At 35.8% G+C, this 14889-nt stretch overlaps 2 protein-coding genes across 2 annotated transcripts in view; both read right to left on the bottom strand.

Annotated features, from left to right (window-relative positions):
• The window catches only part of yellow-e (L-dopachrome tautomerase yellow-e), a 12455-nt gene extending 4686 nt beyond the window's left edge, over positions 1-7769 (bottom strand). Inside the window, exons 1-6 of the mRNA XM_011312478.1 lie at positions 7589-7769; positions 5100-5598; positions 4228-4330; positions 3530-3618; positions 2797-3089; positions 1664-1903 (exon numbers count right to left, since the gene is read on the bottom strand). Of these exons, the coding sequence (XP_011310780.1) occupies positions 1664-1903; positions 2797-3089; positions 3530-3618; positions 4228-4330; positions 5100-5598; positions 7589-7593 (1229 nt within the window). The 5' untranslated portion in view covers positions 7594-7769. The remainder of the gene's footprint in view (positions 1-1663; positions 1904-2796; positions 3090-3529; positions 3619-4227; positions 4331-5099; positions 5599-7588) is intronic.
• A 4922-nt stretch (positions 7770-12691) lies between these two features.
• On the bottom strand, positions 12692-14871 carry yellow-g2 (L-dopachrome tautomerase yellow-g2). The gene is made up of 3 exons (XM_011312465.1): positions 14592-14871; positions 13867-14125; positions 12692-13641 (listed from the first exon to the last, which is right to left on the bottom strand). The coding sequence occupies exons 1-3, from the start codon at positions 14804-14806 to the stop codon at positions 13018-13020; spliced, it is 1098 nt and encodes a 365-aa protein (XP_011310767.1). The 5' UTR covers positions 14807-14871; the 3' UTR covers positions 12692-13017.
• Between the last annotated feature and the right edge of the window lie 18 nt (positions 14872-14889).

Here is a 14889-nt window from a genome sequence, read left to right as displayed (position 1 = left end):
TGTCAGTCCCACTGATTATTGACTACAAAAATGAAAGAATTCAATTCAATATGATATTCTACTGATCTCATTTCGGTATACTGTAGTTGACACAAAGTTTCAAGTGGAATTCGGATTATCTCTGGAGTAAAAAAAAGTCACTGACTGTTCCGGTAGTTTTTCCTCCTTCCTTTCCAAACATCAACATCAATGATGACTGGTTTTGTGTAATTGTACTGGCCCGCAGTAATAGCGGCTGCCTTGTGTGCATCGCTCTCCCACAGATAATCGATCCATGACCACTCGTACAATACTTGCAATTTTCCAGCACCGATCACCGATGCAGAACAGACAAATAACAAAAACCAGAGACACTTCTGCATACTTCCGGTGACACTTGAACGACAGATTGTGATATGTTTGCCGACAGAGTTGAATAATCGTTGGATACACTTGGCATCCTTGAAAGGATAACCCACTGGTATCAGTGATTTTCCTGATTCTCCAACTATCAAGATGATTACAATTACAAAATCACTGACAGCACCATTAATTGTGAATGAAATACGTGCCAGAACGCACTAACAAACAGCGAATTAGTTTCACCCGTCAGTGATAATTCTGGAGTGGAGTGTGAATTTGTGAAAGTGTTTGTTTCTATGAATTTTTATTACAAAAAACATGCGTGCGCACTACAATTTTTTTTCGAACATAGTCGGTGAGTAAACATCTGCGGAATTCGCTGTCAATCACGCGGATTTTTTTGCATAACACTGGAGAGTAAGGGAACTGGTTTTTTTTTTATTGTCTTGATGTTGCAGATCAGGGCATTCAAAGAAATCGCTAGTCAGGTGACTAATTGTCAGGTGACGGATTAGAATTTTCGGTGCTAACTGATCTGATGAACAAAACGATTTTGCAGATTTTTTTTTCGATTTCGAGGTATTTAGTGAAATAATGTCTGAGGGAAGAAGACTGACCGCAAACTTTTATTTAAAAATACCTCTGAGCAAAGGCATTCGAAATTTCTTTGCTTTTTCTAAACCAGTTTGTCACCGAAAACCGACAATTTAATGTTGAAATGGAGACTGGACATTCTCCATTGAGAGAGTGTAGATTTCACTGAGATTATTCTATCGATATATTGAGAAATCAGAAAAACAGTTGTAAATATGATCTTGAATCCTGAGATCTTGATCTTGAAAACGGAAATCACTAACGAAAATATCGTTTTTTTACCAAAAATTTTTGAATCTCTCCAAATTTTTTATTCGATTTACATTCAATGAGGTTTTTAACCGCGTGGGAAACACTAAGACCTCAGAATTTATTCGTATTCTTCATTCCACTTTGACTAAAATCTTGATATTTCTAGTCTTCTCTGAATTCAGAGACAATAACTTTACTGCTCTATCACTTCACTGTCAGAATCACATTTGATGATGTAAATACAAAAGAAAAATAAACGGCTAATGAAAAATTTCACTAAATTTTTCCAGAGGCAGAACTTGATCCAAACGGTCCAGCAGTCAATGGCGAACTGTTATGAAACCCATGGCACCTCTGGGATACCATGGCGAGCTGCTAAATACGGCGACGTCTAATCGTTTAGTTTATGTCGTCTGATTAAATAAATTTGAATGGACTTTCTAGTTAAGGTAAATATCGGGCGAGGTCGTTTCAAAGCGGAAGAGTGTTGTTGTATAAGTTAAGGGCGTAGGGATCAAGGCGGTGGGGAACTGGTGAGTGGTCGCGACTTTCTGGACGAATTCTTAAAATTCTTAGGTTTATCTCTTGGTTGTTAACTCGTCGGTTGAAGAATTTCTGGAAACGCGTCGAAAGCAGCCAGATATTCCCGTCGTCTCGATCAACCAATCTCAATTCTGCAACGAATTGGAATTGCTCCGGCTGGTATGCAATTATCCTGTGGAAGATTGAACAAGTACCATACGTTAACATTTATTTTCATTGTCAATTTTTTCAGGTATTGATTTCGTCAGGGCGAAAGGATGAAAGGAAAAGCGTTTCATTTGGAGTGGATTAGTTTTTTCGAAATAGATCGGAATTCTCGGGAGGGGGATATTTTTACGAGGACACGTATGAGGAAATTTATGATTTACTTTCGAAATTCGTTTTGATCGTTTAGAGGGAGAACTCTATTGTCTATTGAAATTTTTATTGTTAGTTTACGATAAGGGAGTTGTGTTGGAAATTATGTCGATTAAAAATTATCTTCCTCAATTTGAGGATGGCGTTTTAAGGGATGTTATCATTTGCAAAAATAGATTTTCGTGATTATCTTGTAAAGACTGATTGAAGAGGTGGACTTCGTTAATAGAAAGGGACATTTCTGATTTGGAATGGATTTGTTTTTTCGAAATAAATCGGTATTTCGGAGAAGGGAAAACTTTTACAAGGCAAGAGAATAATGAAGAAATTTGAAAAGTCGATTAAAAGACCGTTTTGTCCGTTTCAGAGTTAGAGAGAGAGAAATTTTTTATAAAGACGCAGATGAACAAATCTAAAAGGTCCATAAAAAATGGCTTGCATTGTTTTTTAGAGTACGAGTTCAATTATTGAATATTGAGAATTATTTTTTCTATTTAAATTTTGTGTAATCTTGATAATTATTAATTAATCGATTTTGATAACTTCATTGATGATTGGGAAATGATTTCGGGAAAACGCAAGGTTGAAAAAAAATCGATTTATCCTAGTGCCACTATCCGATTCACAGCGCAACTGATTTCGAAAAGAAAAAAAGAAAAATTGTGAGGGTTTCCACGATTGTTTGTTAAAGGGAGAAATAAAAAATACCGTTGATTGTTTGAATGTGGATTCCAGCTAGCAATGGCAGTTTCTGTCAAGGGGGAGAATAGTATGGTGTCATCACGAGTATCAACAGCCATTGCCAGTCCCTGACTCGACTTTCTACCGACCAAACTGACGGGCAATTGTTCTCCAAAGGGAAGAGGACCCGCCTGAAGAACTGACGCTGGAACAGAGAACATACGGTCTGTCGCAAGTGGTTGGTAGTAGACTCGCCTCTGACGTGGTGAAAATGCCAGACCCACGATCCCATCAAACAGCTCAAACGAGTCCCCTGCGATCTGAAAAATTGAGTTCACAGTTCTACTCTTCAAATTTTCGTGGAATACCCTGAAGTTACAGTAATTATTCGTATTCTAAAATCTATTCTACTTTAAGTCTTTAATGATGCTATCAACGATAAAAATTAACAGTAGTGGAAATTTTAACAATAAAAATTAATAGTGTGGAAAGTATCATTTATAATATGCATTGTTTTAATTAGAATATGTTGCTGTGAAAATTACTCGGAAATGAGAGCCGATTTTTAGAATTTTAGAATTCCGAGGATTTTGAAAAATTTCGAATTAAATCCTCTGAAGGTCTAAGTGAAAACTAATTTTACCATTGTTTTATTTCTTTGGGTGAATGGTAGATGCATGAACCCTAAAAATTAATTTTTGTTTTCCATTTGAAAGTAATATTTCTCAATGTTTTATCACAGCTTCATAATTTCAAATACCTGATAAGTTGCGTAATCCGGATCTGGAAACATTGATGCGTGTTGAAATCTCCAGCTTCTGTCATTCGCCGCATCGAATACCATGAGACCTTAAATTCAAAATTTATCGATCAATGATGAAAATTCGGTGGATTAATTTCTTAATTGACTTGAGAAGTAACGATTTTACGGGAAACATCGGAAAACCCTTTGAAATTCCAGTCAAAAGTTGTCTTCGAATATTTTTCTGTACAATCCAACAACCCAGGATTCAATTCTAAATACTTCAGTAATTTTTATTCTCTTTCAATAAGCGAAATCAATAATTTATATCAACATAAGAATAACAACATAAACATCAGTAAAAACTGAACGGAATAATTAAATTAATACAGTAATAATACCCACAAAAAAGCAGAATAAAATCTCAAGACATAATTAAAATAATCAATTAACCAGAAATAATAATAATTCATAAAATAGTGATATTAATATGTAGAATTTGCATTATTTCAGTAGCTGTTAATAGAATAATTTATATTACTCAGTGCCCAGCTAAAGATTACCATAAATTTAAATAAATTCAAAAACATAAACACAAATATTAACAAAATGACTCATTTCAAGTCTCAGTTTAGATATTTCTTTGGAATGTCGAGATAATGATTTATTAATTAATAAATATAGTAACATATAATTTTGCGGCAGAAGTTATTCACCTGATCCAGTTGTATCCGTCAAATACACCCAAACGTCATCACAAGTATTCGCTGATGTGTCATCAATGACCAAATTCGTGAGGAGACTGTGTGGTCTCAGGGACTGCAAATCAAAATTTATAATTTTTTGAATATTTCATTTTCAGTGAATACCTCCTCGATTTTCATGCTCCTCTGATATATTTTGGAAAATTTCGAATTTTTCGATTTCAGTGAATACCTCTTCGATTTTCAGGTTCCCCTGATACTTTTCCAAAAATTTTGAATTTTTCAATTTCAGTAAATATCTCCTCGATTCTCATGCTCCCCTGATACTTTGCCAAAAATTTTGAATTTTTCAATTTCAGTGAATATCTCCTCGATTTTCATGCTCCTCTGATATATTTTGGAAAATTTCGAATTTTTCGATTTCAGTGAATACCTCTTCGATTTTCAGGTTCCCCTGATACTTTTCCAAAAATTTTGAATTTTTCAATTTCAGTGAATATCTCCTCGATTCTCATGCTCCCCTGATACTTTTCCAAAAATTTTGAATTTTTCAATTTCAGTGAATATCTCCTCGATTTTCATGCTCCCCCGATATATTTTGAAAAATTTCGAATTTTTTAATTTCAGTGAGTACCTCCTCGATTTATGAATTGAATTTAATTGAAAAAAAAAATGATGGATAATTTTTTTAGAGATTTTAGATACCAAATGATCACGCCCCACACGTACAAAATTAGGCCATATATGCTAGTATAAACTAAAAAAGTGAGAGAGTTTTTCCTTAAAATTTGTAATATCAATTCAGATCTGTTGGCAAAAATGCCAAAAGCGGGGAAGTGAACTTTTAGATGTGATGTGAAGCGTTTTATAATTAATCAACTTACCCGGCGCGGGAACACATACGACCGCACAAGTGTGTCCGTTTGCAGGTCAAAGATAAGTAGTTTAGGTGGACAGACAACGCGGAAGTCATCGATCGAGGTGTTTATTCCACTATCGAGAACCCAGAGCCTGTTGCACCTGTCCACATTAACTCGATAAACGGAAATCAATAAAGAGCAGTTGAATTCCCCTTTACCAGCGATGTGCCATTCCCAGGAGGGATATGCTTGCAATTGAGGACTGCTACCAAGTGGTATATCCCGAGGAATCACACTCAGAGTTGCGGGGACTCCTGCACGTAGGCGAGGAATTGAAATAAAAATTCTGTGCCAGGCAACGGCAAATCCTGTTGGCACCACATTCTCTGCACGGTATTCGTTCAGAAAAGCTCGATCGTATGGCAGGGCAAAGTCCAGGAGAGGCCAGTGAGCTATCGTGTCCAGGACCTCTGATTCTCCAAAGCTCAATGACAATAACGCGCCGAGGACGAAGAGAAAATTCCTGAGGAGAGAAATTATTTTAGAAAATTCAAAAATACCTGCAATATTATAAAATATAAAAAGAATTCGTCCTATTTCAAGTATTCCCTGAAATTCGGACGAATTTCTTGTGTTTATGGTATTTCAAATTCCGGCATTTTAATTAATTATCGACGAAGTCTTTGATTTCGTAATTTGTTTATCCCTAGATGGTATTCGGTATTTCTGGACTGAAAATGAGTGATCAACAATGAAGGAACTCTCATATTTTTTAAGCGTGTAAAAAGAATTGTATGTGCTCAAAAGTATTTTTATCTGCATTTTATTTTTTACCGCGATGACATAAATTCGTAAAGTAGATTTTTCTATAATTTTTCGGTCATATGGTTGAAAACTGTTCAGACGAATTCCTATTGAATCGTTTACTGTAGAAAGAAAAGTAAATTCTCGGTACCCACACAGGGAACAAATAATCCTTGTTCAATCAGCAAGATCACTTGCTTCAAGAAACTCGTGGGTCTACAATCTAACGAAGGAAAATCCTTGAAGCAAGTAATTTTTTACTTATTTCAAGGATTTTTCCCTTAAATTAATAGAAAGAAGTTCTAGCCGCTAGTGATTGCAGTGTTCGATGTCTTAATTATAACAAAAACAATAATAATGACTTGATAAAATTGTTTTTACAGATCTTACTGTGCAGGAAGAAGGAAGAAAATATTTCTGACAATGAAATTTACTGGAAAATTCGTATTTTTTGCCCATACTATTATTTTTCTTGATACGTCATCCCGAATGATTTTCAGTCGTTAAAAAAATTATTCGAAATCTCTATCTTCGAATTTTCTAACAATTTTCCTTGGCCCATTAACGACACTTGCAACTTTCAACTCTTTCAAGTCCTTCATTTCTCGATTTAGCATGATATATGATTCAGGAGTAGTATGACGAACAGCTCCTAAATCATACATTTTTACAAAACGTTCTCATTTTTCCCTGGCATTATTTACTGTGAGAAAGCGCATGTTTTCCTTTCTACCTCGTTCTTTTCTCATGCAAAGATATAGAACGCGTAGCATAAAGGTTCTGAAATAAATTTCGCACGTGAATTTATCACCTATTCCCCGAGTTCGTATCCTGAAGTGGCCATTCGGTATACAAACTACCCAGGCATTCGGAAATAATGGGCCCAAAGTGAAGTTACGAAACCCGGAAAAACAATTTATCTCGTTCATTCATCCTTAATTATCCCGTAATTAAATTACCTCAAGTGATTCCAGATGACTTGGTTTCTAAATTGAATTGAATTAATAATTGAATCTCGCCTTCGCAAATACCACATTTTGCATTATTCCAGTGCCATTAATTCACTCGCAATGAATAATTCTATCGAATGCCGGTGCGGAACGAATTACTTTCTATCTTCGATTACTCGACATTTCATAACAATAAAGAATGGACAGATACATATTGCCTTTGCGTGACCGCCAATGGATACTGAAAGTTCTTTATTACACGAATACCCGATTATATCTCATCGTCGACCCACAATGTCATTTTCATTCATTACAATTTAATGGAACAGTCACAATTAGCGATAAATGGAGTAGAACAATGCTCGAGATTCCATTGTTCATGAAATACCATAATCAGTGATCCTGACATTAACCACCAGGTCGATCGGTAAAGCTTGCGTGGAGAAAAATTTATATCTTTTTTTTTCACATCTTTTTTCATTTTATCACATCGTCTACGTTAATTTTACTGCAAATTTACAGTTGGATAAATAAGAAATAATCGACAGGTTACAGTGAAATAAAAAGTAAATAAATTGTACTTTCGGGAGTTTTTACCCTAGAATTATAATTTTTTAAAAATTCCCCTAGAACTAATGATCTCCAAAATTCGTAGATTGAATTCGAAATTTGGATGATTTATTCACTATAAATTGTTGCCCAATAGCTGAACAAAAACGCGTCCCAAGTGAGTGACTAGTAGGTTTTTCTTAAAATTACCTCATGACGTTGGCCGGTTAAATTATGTGAGTAACAGTGTGATTCAGTAATCCGCTGATGGCTTGTCAAAAAAGTGTGATAAGTGAGAGACAAAAAGAGGCCCAGAAAGACTCTGGTGAATGAAACACCGGTTAACACAGAGTTTCACAGACTGAACTACAGCGGATCTAATTCTCAAATGTTGGAGGCACAAGAACTGGAGGAATTGGTAGCTAGCTGGGGGATTGTTGGGAAGGGACCAGAGACAATCGGCTCCAATCGAAAGCATACACCGGTTTATCATGCACACATGTGTGGCTTTTCATCAACATTCGCCGGGAGAATAAACCCTTCTCACGTGCCGGTTCCTCACCTACCTGGTGCAACCAAGAGAGACCCGGGGTTCACCACATTGGAATCTGCATGCGAGAAAGTGCTGACGTTACTGGACATTTTGTTTTCTTTGATCAACACAATTCAACCAATATAGATCACTTTGATCCGGTTGTTGCAGAATTGCGAAGGTCCTTGGTCGATGACCTCATCAATCATTCTACCAACAAATGGCATTTTTTAAAATTACATCAACAATTATCCTGCCCTACCAAATTCCAATTCCTACCCAATCCAAAATACTAAAGGGTTAAATTTTTACGATGTGCATCAAAATTCAATATAAAAAACTATAAAACTTGTGTTAAATAATTCTAATTTTCTGAATTAAAAGGAAATTGAAAAACGTGTTTTTTAATCAAAAATGTGTTATTTTACGATTTATTCATTTTCTATAAATCTGAGTGATAAAAAATTTTAATTTAACCTTGTCTTTTCGAACATGAACAAACAATTCTTAGACGTTCAATAAAAAGTGTTGCCCTTCAATGAAATCAACCATGTTATTTCCGCCGAATTACTCATGCTCCCATCGCCCAGTTTAGCCTTGCGATTTCCCCCAAACGGGTTCTAAACGCCAGTAATAATAATTTACATACATGTCCTGTAACAAGTACATGTATTTTGTCATTGTCAACTGTCATATATGATAAATTACTCAGTACTCCTTAATCCATCAGATCATTGCACATTCTGCCAGGAGTTAGTCGTAATGTAGCTCCTGCAAATAGCAAAAAATATATTAACTCTAATCGAAAATCAAAAGCCTCAGGGATTTTCTCCAAGTGAAAGGAAAATGGCAATCATGTATCATACCATCTAAAAAATCCATTGTCTCATATTTTAAGGGTAATAATGACAGACTAGTCATCAGTAATGACCAATTAAGTCGTTAATCTCAAATGCAATTACTGGGGGCTTTAACATAATTTGCAATAATGATCCGACAAGTTCGTTCAACTGCTCGTAGAATCGTATTGAATCAATACTATTGATCACAGGGTGGAAACGTCACGCCGCATCGAGAGGAATAATTGTAGCAATAAATGAACACTTATATTGACAGCCGGCTTCACACAAGTCAGGAATAACTAGAGGCTTGAATAATTAGTGATCGTTCAATAACTCTTCACCTTGGAATTTTCTCGTTATATGATTCCATTTTCAATGTTCTACCACCAAAATTCACGTTTCTTTCATTTTCTCTAGAAAATTTACGACGGGATTGACGTGAAAAATATAATAAATACGTTTTCTCGTTTTTTTATTATTTAATGACTCATGAAAATTACTCAATTATCTGTTCTAAATTAGTTGTAGGGGGGGGGGGGGGTTAATGTTTTTATTGCAATTGGTTTAATAATCTTTAACTTGAAATGATGAGCGCCTCCTTAAAAATCAGTTAATTATTATCAGATTGAATGCCTGAGTTGATGGTTTAGAAAGAATATTTTTTAAATTGTTTTCCATTGTTTTGCATTATTCCAAATATTTAACTCGTCATTTACGTTTAGAAATAGGAAAATGTTAACGATTTAGAATGGGACAATTTTTATTGCCCCAGCATCCTCTAGGTTGAATGAATAAAATCTCGAGACACGCCTTTAATTTCAGTTTCAATCTACCCGCATAAAAAATTCCTTTTAATATTAAAAATTGCGGTAATATTTGGATTACATTAACTTTCTCAAACGATCAACTTGAATGGCAATCGACGACCTTTCCATCGGAATCCGAGGGCAGCAAGTGACGTATAAAAATCGCACCACTGTTTCACATTTTTCTAGGAACAATTTGAAGTATGAATAATTAATTATAATCAATTAACGAGAAATATTTAGCAACTCTTTTCCTAAAAACTTGGCGCGATTCTTCGGCGCATTTAACAAGGCCTCGCCTTTATGTTACTCCAAATTACGTGTACTTTAAATTGATAGGAACGAGATCTCGAGACACACCTTCAATTCCACATAATGCCAAGCCATTCAGTCTCGATACATATATCGAGTATTTTTTACTCAAACCATTACGGCATTTACAATCCCCCTGCAATTTCATTCCCAACGACAATTTAATACCGCAATTTTCGCTGAACGATACTCCAACGTGGGAAATTATGATTTTATTGATGATTTTATTGATGATTTTCACTTGCTCGTGCATTTTATTCTGGTTTAATCCGAAAAAATTATCCGTGGGCTCAAGGTGTTTATGACGTGAAGTGTCGATCTATTGTTCTCTAAGTGTCTCCGGTAATTAGACCTTTTACTCGGTGTTCTACTTTATTTATGTGTTGGTTTTTTTGTCTTCTGGTGGATTTTATTTCTTTCGTTTTTAACAAAGTATATCGTTGCACCATTCGCATTTCGAACGCATGACCCGCGTACGGTATTGCATCATGGTGCGTTAATTTGCCTTTAAAGGCGGTAAGAAGTGAAACCATTTGCAAATATTGAGATTTGTGGGCCGATTGGGAAGACCGATTTTTGTGAAGGCAGCAATCGTGTGGGCATGAATAGTCGGGACTAAAGGTGTAATGATTTTTTATCGCAATTTTGAATTTCAAGTAATTTTTCTCGCACATATTTTACGCTTTGCCTAAATTTTTGGGACAGTTCACAATTACTCATGGTGGCAATTTCAAGGAAAATATGTTTAAGGGAACGAGGGGAAAAATTTTCGAGTGGAGTTTAAGAATTTTCTCCTCCGTTTTACCCAAAATTCATCGGATTATTTATATTTTATTACATTTTTCCATGAATTTTCACAAAAGTGAAACATTTTGTTAATTATCAAATAATTTAAACAGAATGAGACATTTCCAAAAATTTCTGTGGAAGCTGACTGAATCTTCTGCTAAATTTCCGTTTCTGTGAAAATTTTTCTGATAAAATATCAATAGAACTGGTTGAGAAAGTGATAGATTTTTCCATTGAATTCTATTTATACCTTTGCGGAAATATTCTAACCACACGAAGAGAAATTCGTAATGAAACTTACGCTCACGTTTGTTAATCTTGTATCTATTTTTTGTATAAATTGCGGAAACCCAGTGTAATTTTTACGCGAAAATTGACAATTTTTCAAGCCTTATCGTGATTTTTTATTACAGGAACAACAAGATAAATTTCACCATAAATTGTTCTACACGGAGAGAAATATTTAATAAAAATTACGGAACTTTCGGTTCGCTTACCGATTAGAGAATCAATTCGAAAAATTTAAGTGACGGTATATTAATTTTTTACGGATAATTCAAAAATTGTGGAATGCCGCAGAATAATTCCGTGACTTTAAATAAAAATAACGTGACAGTTCCGTAAAATTTCCTACAACCACATTTCGCTCCGGAATTACGGGAAAGACACGTAATTTTAATTGAATACTTCTCTCCGTATACGGCGCACGTGGTAAATAGTCTGGCAAGAAAACGAGTAAAAACGATCTATCAAATTCTGCAGAAAATTAATAATAAAAATTACGGAATGTCCCGTAAAAAATTCGTAAGTACTTTTTACCGGATATTCCATAATTTTTATCGCGACCTTCAATTTGACTCGCGAATAACGCGACTTCTACGTATTTTTTGTGGAATCTTTTTCTTGCGTGGACAGTTAATTTTCTGAAACGATCGAAGCGAATGACGATTGACAAACTTTTTCTCATTGAAATCCGAGACTGGCAATTGAAGCTTAGAAATCACCCGATTTTTTTACACTCCTGTAATTTCATGAGAGTTCAAATAAAACCTGTCATACGCGAGTGGTTAACGCGTGCAAAAAAAAATATCATTACGATCATATTTCGTTGTCCACCTATGTTACATGAAATTCATAAGGAAATTAAAGCTGCAGCTGAGCTTAACCCATGTAGTAGTAAAGATTAACGATCAGACAAACGGAACAAAAAATTGCGATAACTCGTTTTGTATTCAGTCGACTGGCCTGTCGAGTCTGAACGGAATACCAATAAAATTATATTTTGATCTATTACATTGTGCGATATAATTAGGGTTGCATTTTAACTATCGGAGTGTATGTTATTATGAAAAGCGTAATTCGTTTCGCACTTGCGCAAAGCTGCCAGTCGACTATCACTATTTCAAAAGGAAAGGGAAAATGAATAAAATATCAATTAATCGACCGTTGATCGACTTTTTTTATACCATTTTTCCGGAGTGGCTTTGTGTTAAGATTTCATAGATAGATTCATCTCTAATTACAGCAACAAAAGCATTTCCTAGGAAACAAAGAACATCTAATTTATTTCATTTTTTGTAAAATCAGATTTCACTTGTGCGCTGAGAAAGTTTAATGCGGTATTATATTTGAATCACTAATGGATTAGGAAATTTTTAATTGCACGTAGATATCCAACATTTTCCGAATCTCTGCATTTTTGTTTTTCTTTTTTTTTAAAAAAGGCAATGTGATTTTTTTATAACAATCATCGATTATGATGGCATAAGTTAATTTGATGTCTTATTAATTCAATATTAATTGAATAGGAATGGAAAAATTAAATAATCGACGAGTCAATATAAATTGCTATTCTTTCGAAGGAGAAATACGATTTTCAGAGAATTAATTTTTCTCCCCCAGAAACCGTAGATCAACTCCTAATTCGGGGTGGAGGAAAATTTATGTTATTTATTTCTGTGTTTTTATCGAATTTCAGAGTTTTCTTATCATTGAATTATCAATTGGAATTTTAAAAAAATGAGAAAGAAAATTGAATTCATTGAATCATTTTATTATTTGTGCTTGACAATACATTCAAATGAACAAATTCCCCAATCGGCAATAATCAGAGTGTTCATTGAAGCATCTCCAACGTGTTATCGTCATCATTCATGATGAGTTACGATCCTCCGCTGATGATTTCTCACCGAGTCACACTAAAATCTACAAAATAGAATCGAAAAAGTCTCGAATGGCTCCGAACGTTCCGTTAAATTCTCTTCAACCTGACACTATCGATCCTCACTCGCTTTTGAATTCAGTCTTTCACCCGATCAACTTGACCCTGTGACCAGGACATCTCCAACATCACCAGAATTACATAACAACGAGGGAGTGATCAATGCCACACCCAACAGTGCCCCTGATAAAATCCGGAAAATTGGACTCGAGGACACGCATCCGTCCCTTCTTATAATCAGGAATGACTTCAGATGGGAAGGTGCACTCCTGGCCATCGTAAACCTTGACGCAGTTCTCTGGACAGAAGGGAGTGCTGGCGTCCCACCTGTAAATCTCAGTGTGCCCCTCAAACCTGAAGAAGACAGCCGATCCGTTGTCCGTCCCTAGGAAAATCAGTTTTCCAGGTTTAGTTCCAATATCGTGAATTTTTCCAGCAGCCGCTCCAGTCTGGAGGTACTCAGTCCGAATGGAGAAGAGTTGATCACTGCAGAGATAGGAGAAGAGGAGAACAGTTGATCCGTCGAGACGACGTACCAGGGATGGATACAGAACATCTCGCTTGGTGCAACCCATGGTGACGGCCTTGGGGAGGACAACTCGGTATCCTTTGTCAGATGTCACATCGTACACCAGGATGGCTCTGGCTGCTGCATCAGTGACGTACACGAAGACACGACCGTCAGCGCTGTAATCAGCTACGACGTACTGCAATCGCGACGATGCACCCGTCAAACTGCTCAGGTCGACGGCCTTCACCATCTGAATTCATTAATTAAACTAATTAGTTGTGAAGCAGGTATGGACTCCACTGTGAAGAAGCTCTGGTTTTATCAAGTCTCCTTCGTCTAATTAAATAATAAAGATTAAATAATAATAAAGAGTTAATTGAATAAATGATTCTTCTTATGATATATAATGAAAAGTGAAGAATTTAATAAAAAACATCTCGAGGGCTTTCCTAGGAAATTGTGTGAGTGAATTTACCTTTCCGGTTCTGACGTTGATGGCGACGACCTTGGGTGGGCACTTCCTCACGGGAGTTTCCTCCAGGGCGTCGATGATACCTGTATCCAGAACCCAGAGAATGTTCTGGGGGTCGAGGAAAAGGTCCACTACACTCTGGAGTGCTCCACAATTGCCTTCCTCCTGGAGGGACCAGGAAGGGTATGGGCTCACTGAGGGTTCACCAGTTTTACAATCCAAGGGGATGATTCCCAGAGTCAGTGGTACTCCCTTCTTGAATCTGAAAATTTAAGAGATTTGGAAAATAGGATTTTTCTCGGAAAACTCGGTGGGATTTCTCCTGGAATTCTGTTGTTTTATTTTATCGAGAATTCTTACCGGTTTTTAAAATTTGTTGCCAAATTGTTAATCAGTTCTATTATTGTTCAGTAACTCCCAAAATATCATGATGTGCAATAATTTTCCTGCAGATCTAAACTTTTCAAAAATTCCCAAAATATCAGAAAAAACGTAGAAAAATTACTGCACACCCACGAAACTTTGCGAATGATGAAATTTTGATAAAAGGCAAAAACGGTGTATTTTCCCAGATTAATCCGATCAACAATTTGTCAAAATAATTTTAAAAAACCAGTAATTTCGGCTAACACAGGACAGAACATCCTTAAAGAAAGCATCCGATTTCTCCAGAATTTTTCCCTACAGGGATAATTGATCTATTTAAATTCGTTCTGTCGATCATTTACCTGGGGAATGCCAGGATGGCATCATTGTTGTATATAACAGCACGTGTAGAAATCATATTCTTGTTAATATATTTTCCACCGTTCTTGTAGAGGCATTCGGTACTACTACATGGCCAATCAACATTTCCTCCAGTCCACTGGACTGTTTCTTTCTCTAGATGTCTGGCAAAAGTACAACCGATGGCAAGTGCCACCACAAAACACTTCAACATCATCCTCTGAATGCTATGATCAATACAAGACTACTCACTCTGATAGGAAAACTACACGACTGACAATATACGAGATATTCATCAAT

Source organism: Fopius arisanus, unplaced genomic scaffold, assembly GCF_000806365.1.
Source record: "Fopius arisanus strain USDA-PBARC FA_bdor unplaced genomic scaffold, ASM80636v1 scaffold00102, whole genome shotgun sequence".
NCBI classification, from domain to species: domain Eukaryota; kingdom Metazoa; phylum Arthropoda; class Insecta; order Hymenoptera; family Braconidae; genus Fopius; species Fopius arisanus.
This window is presented reverse-complemented; position numbering and strand designations above follow the sequence as displayed.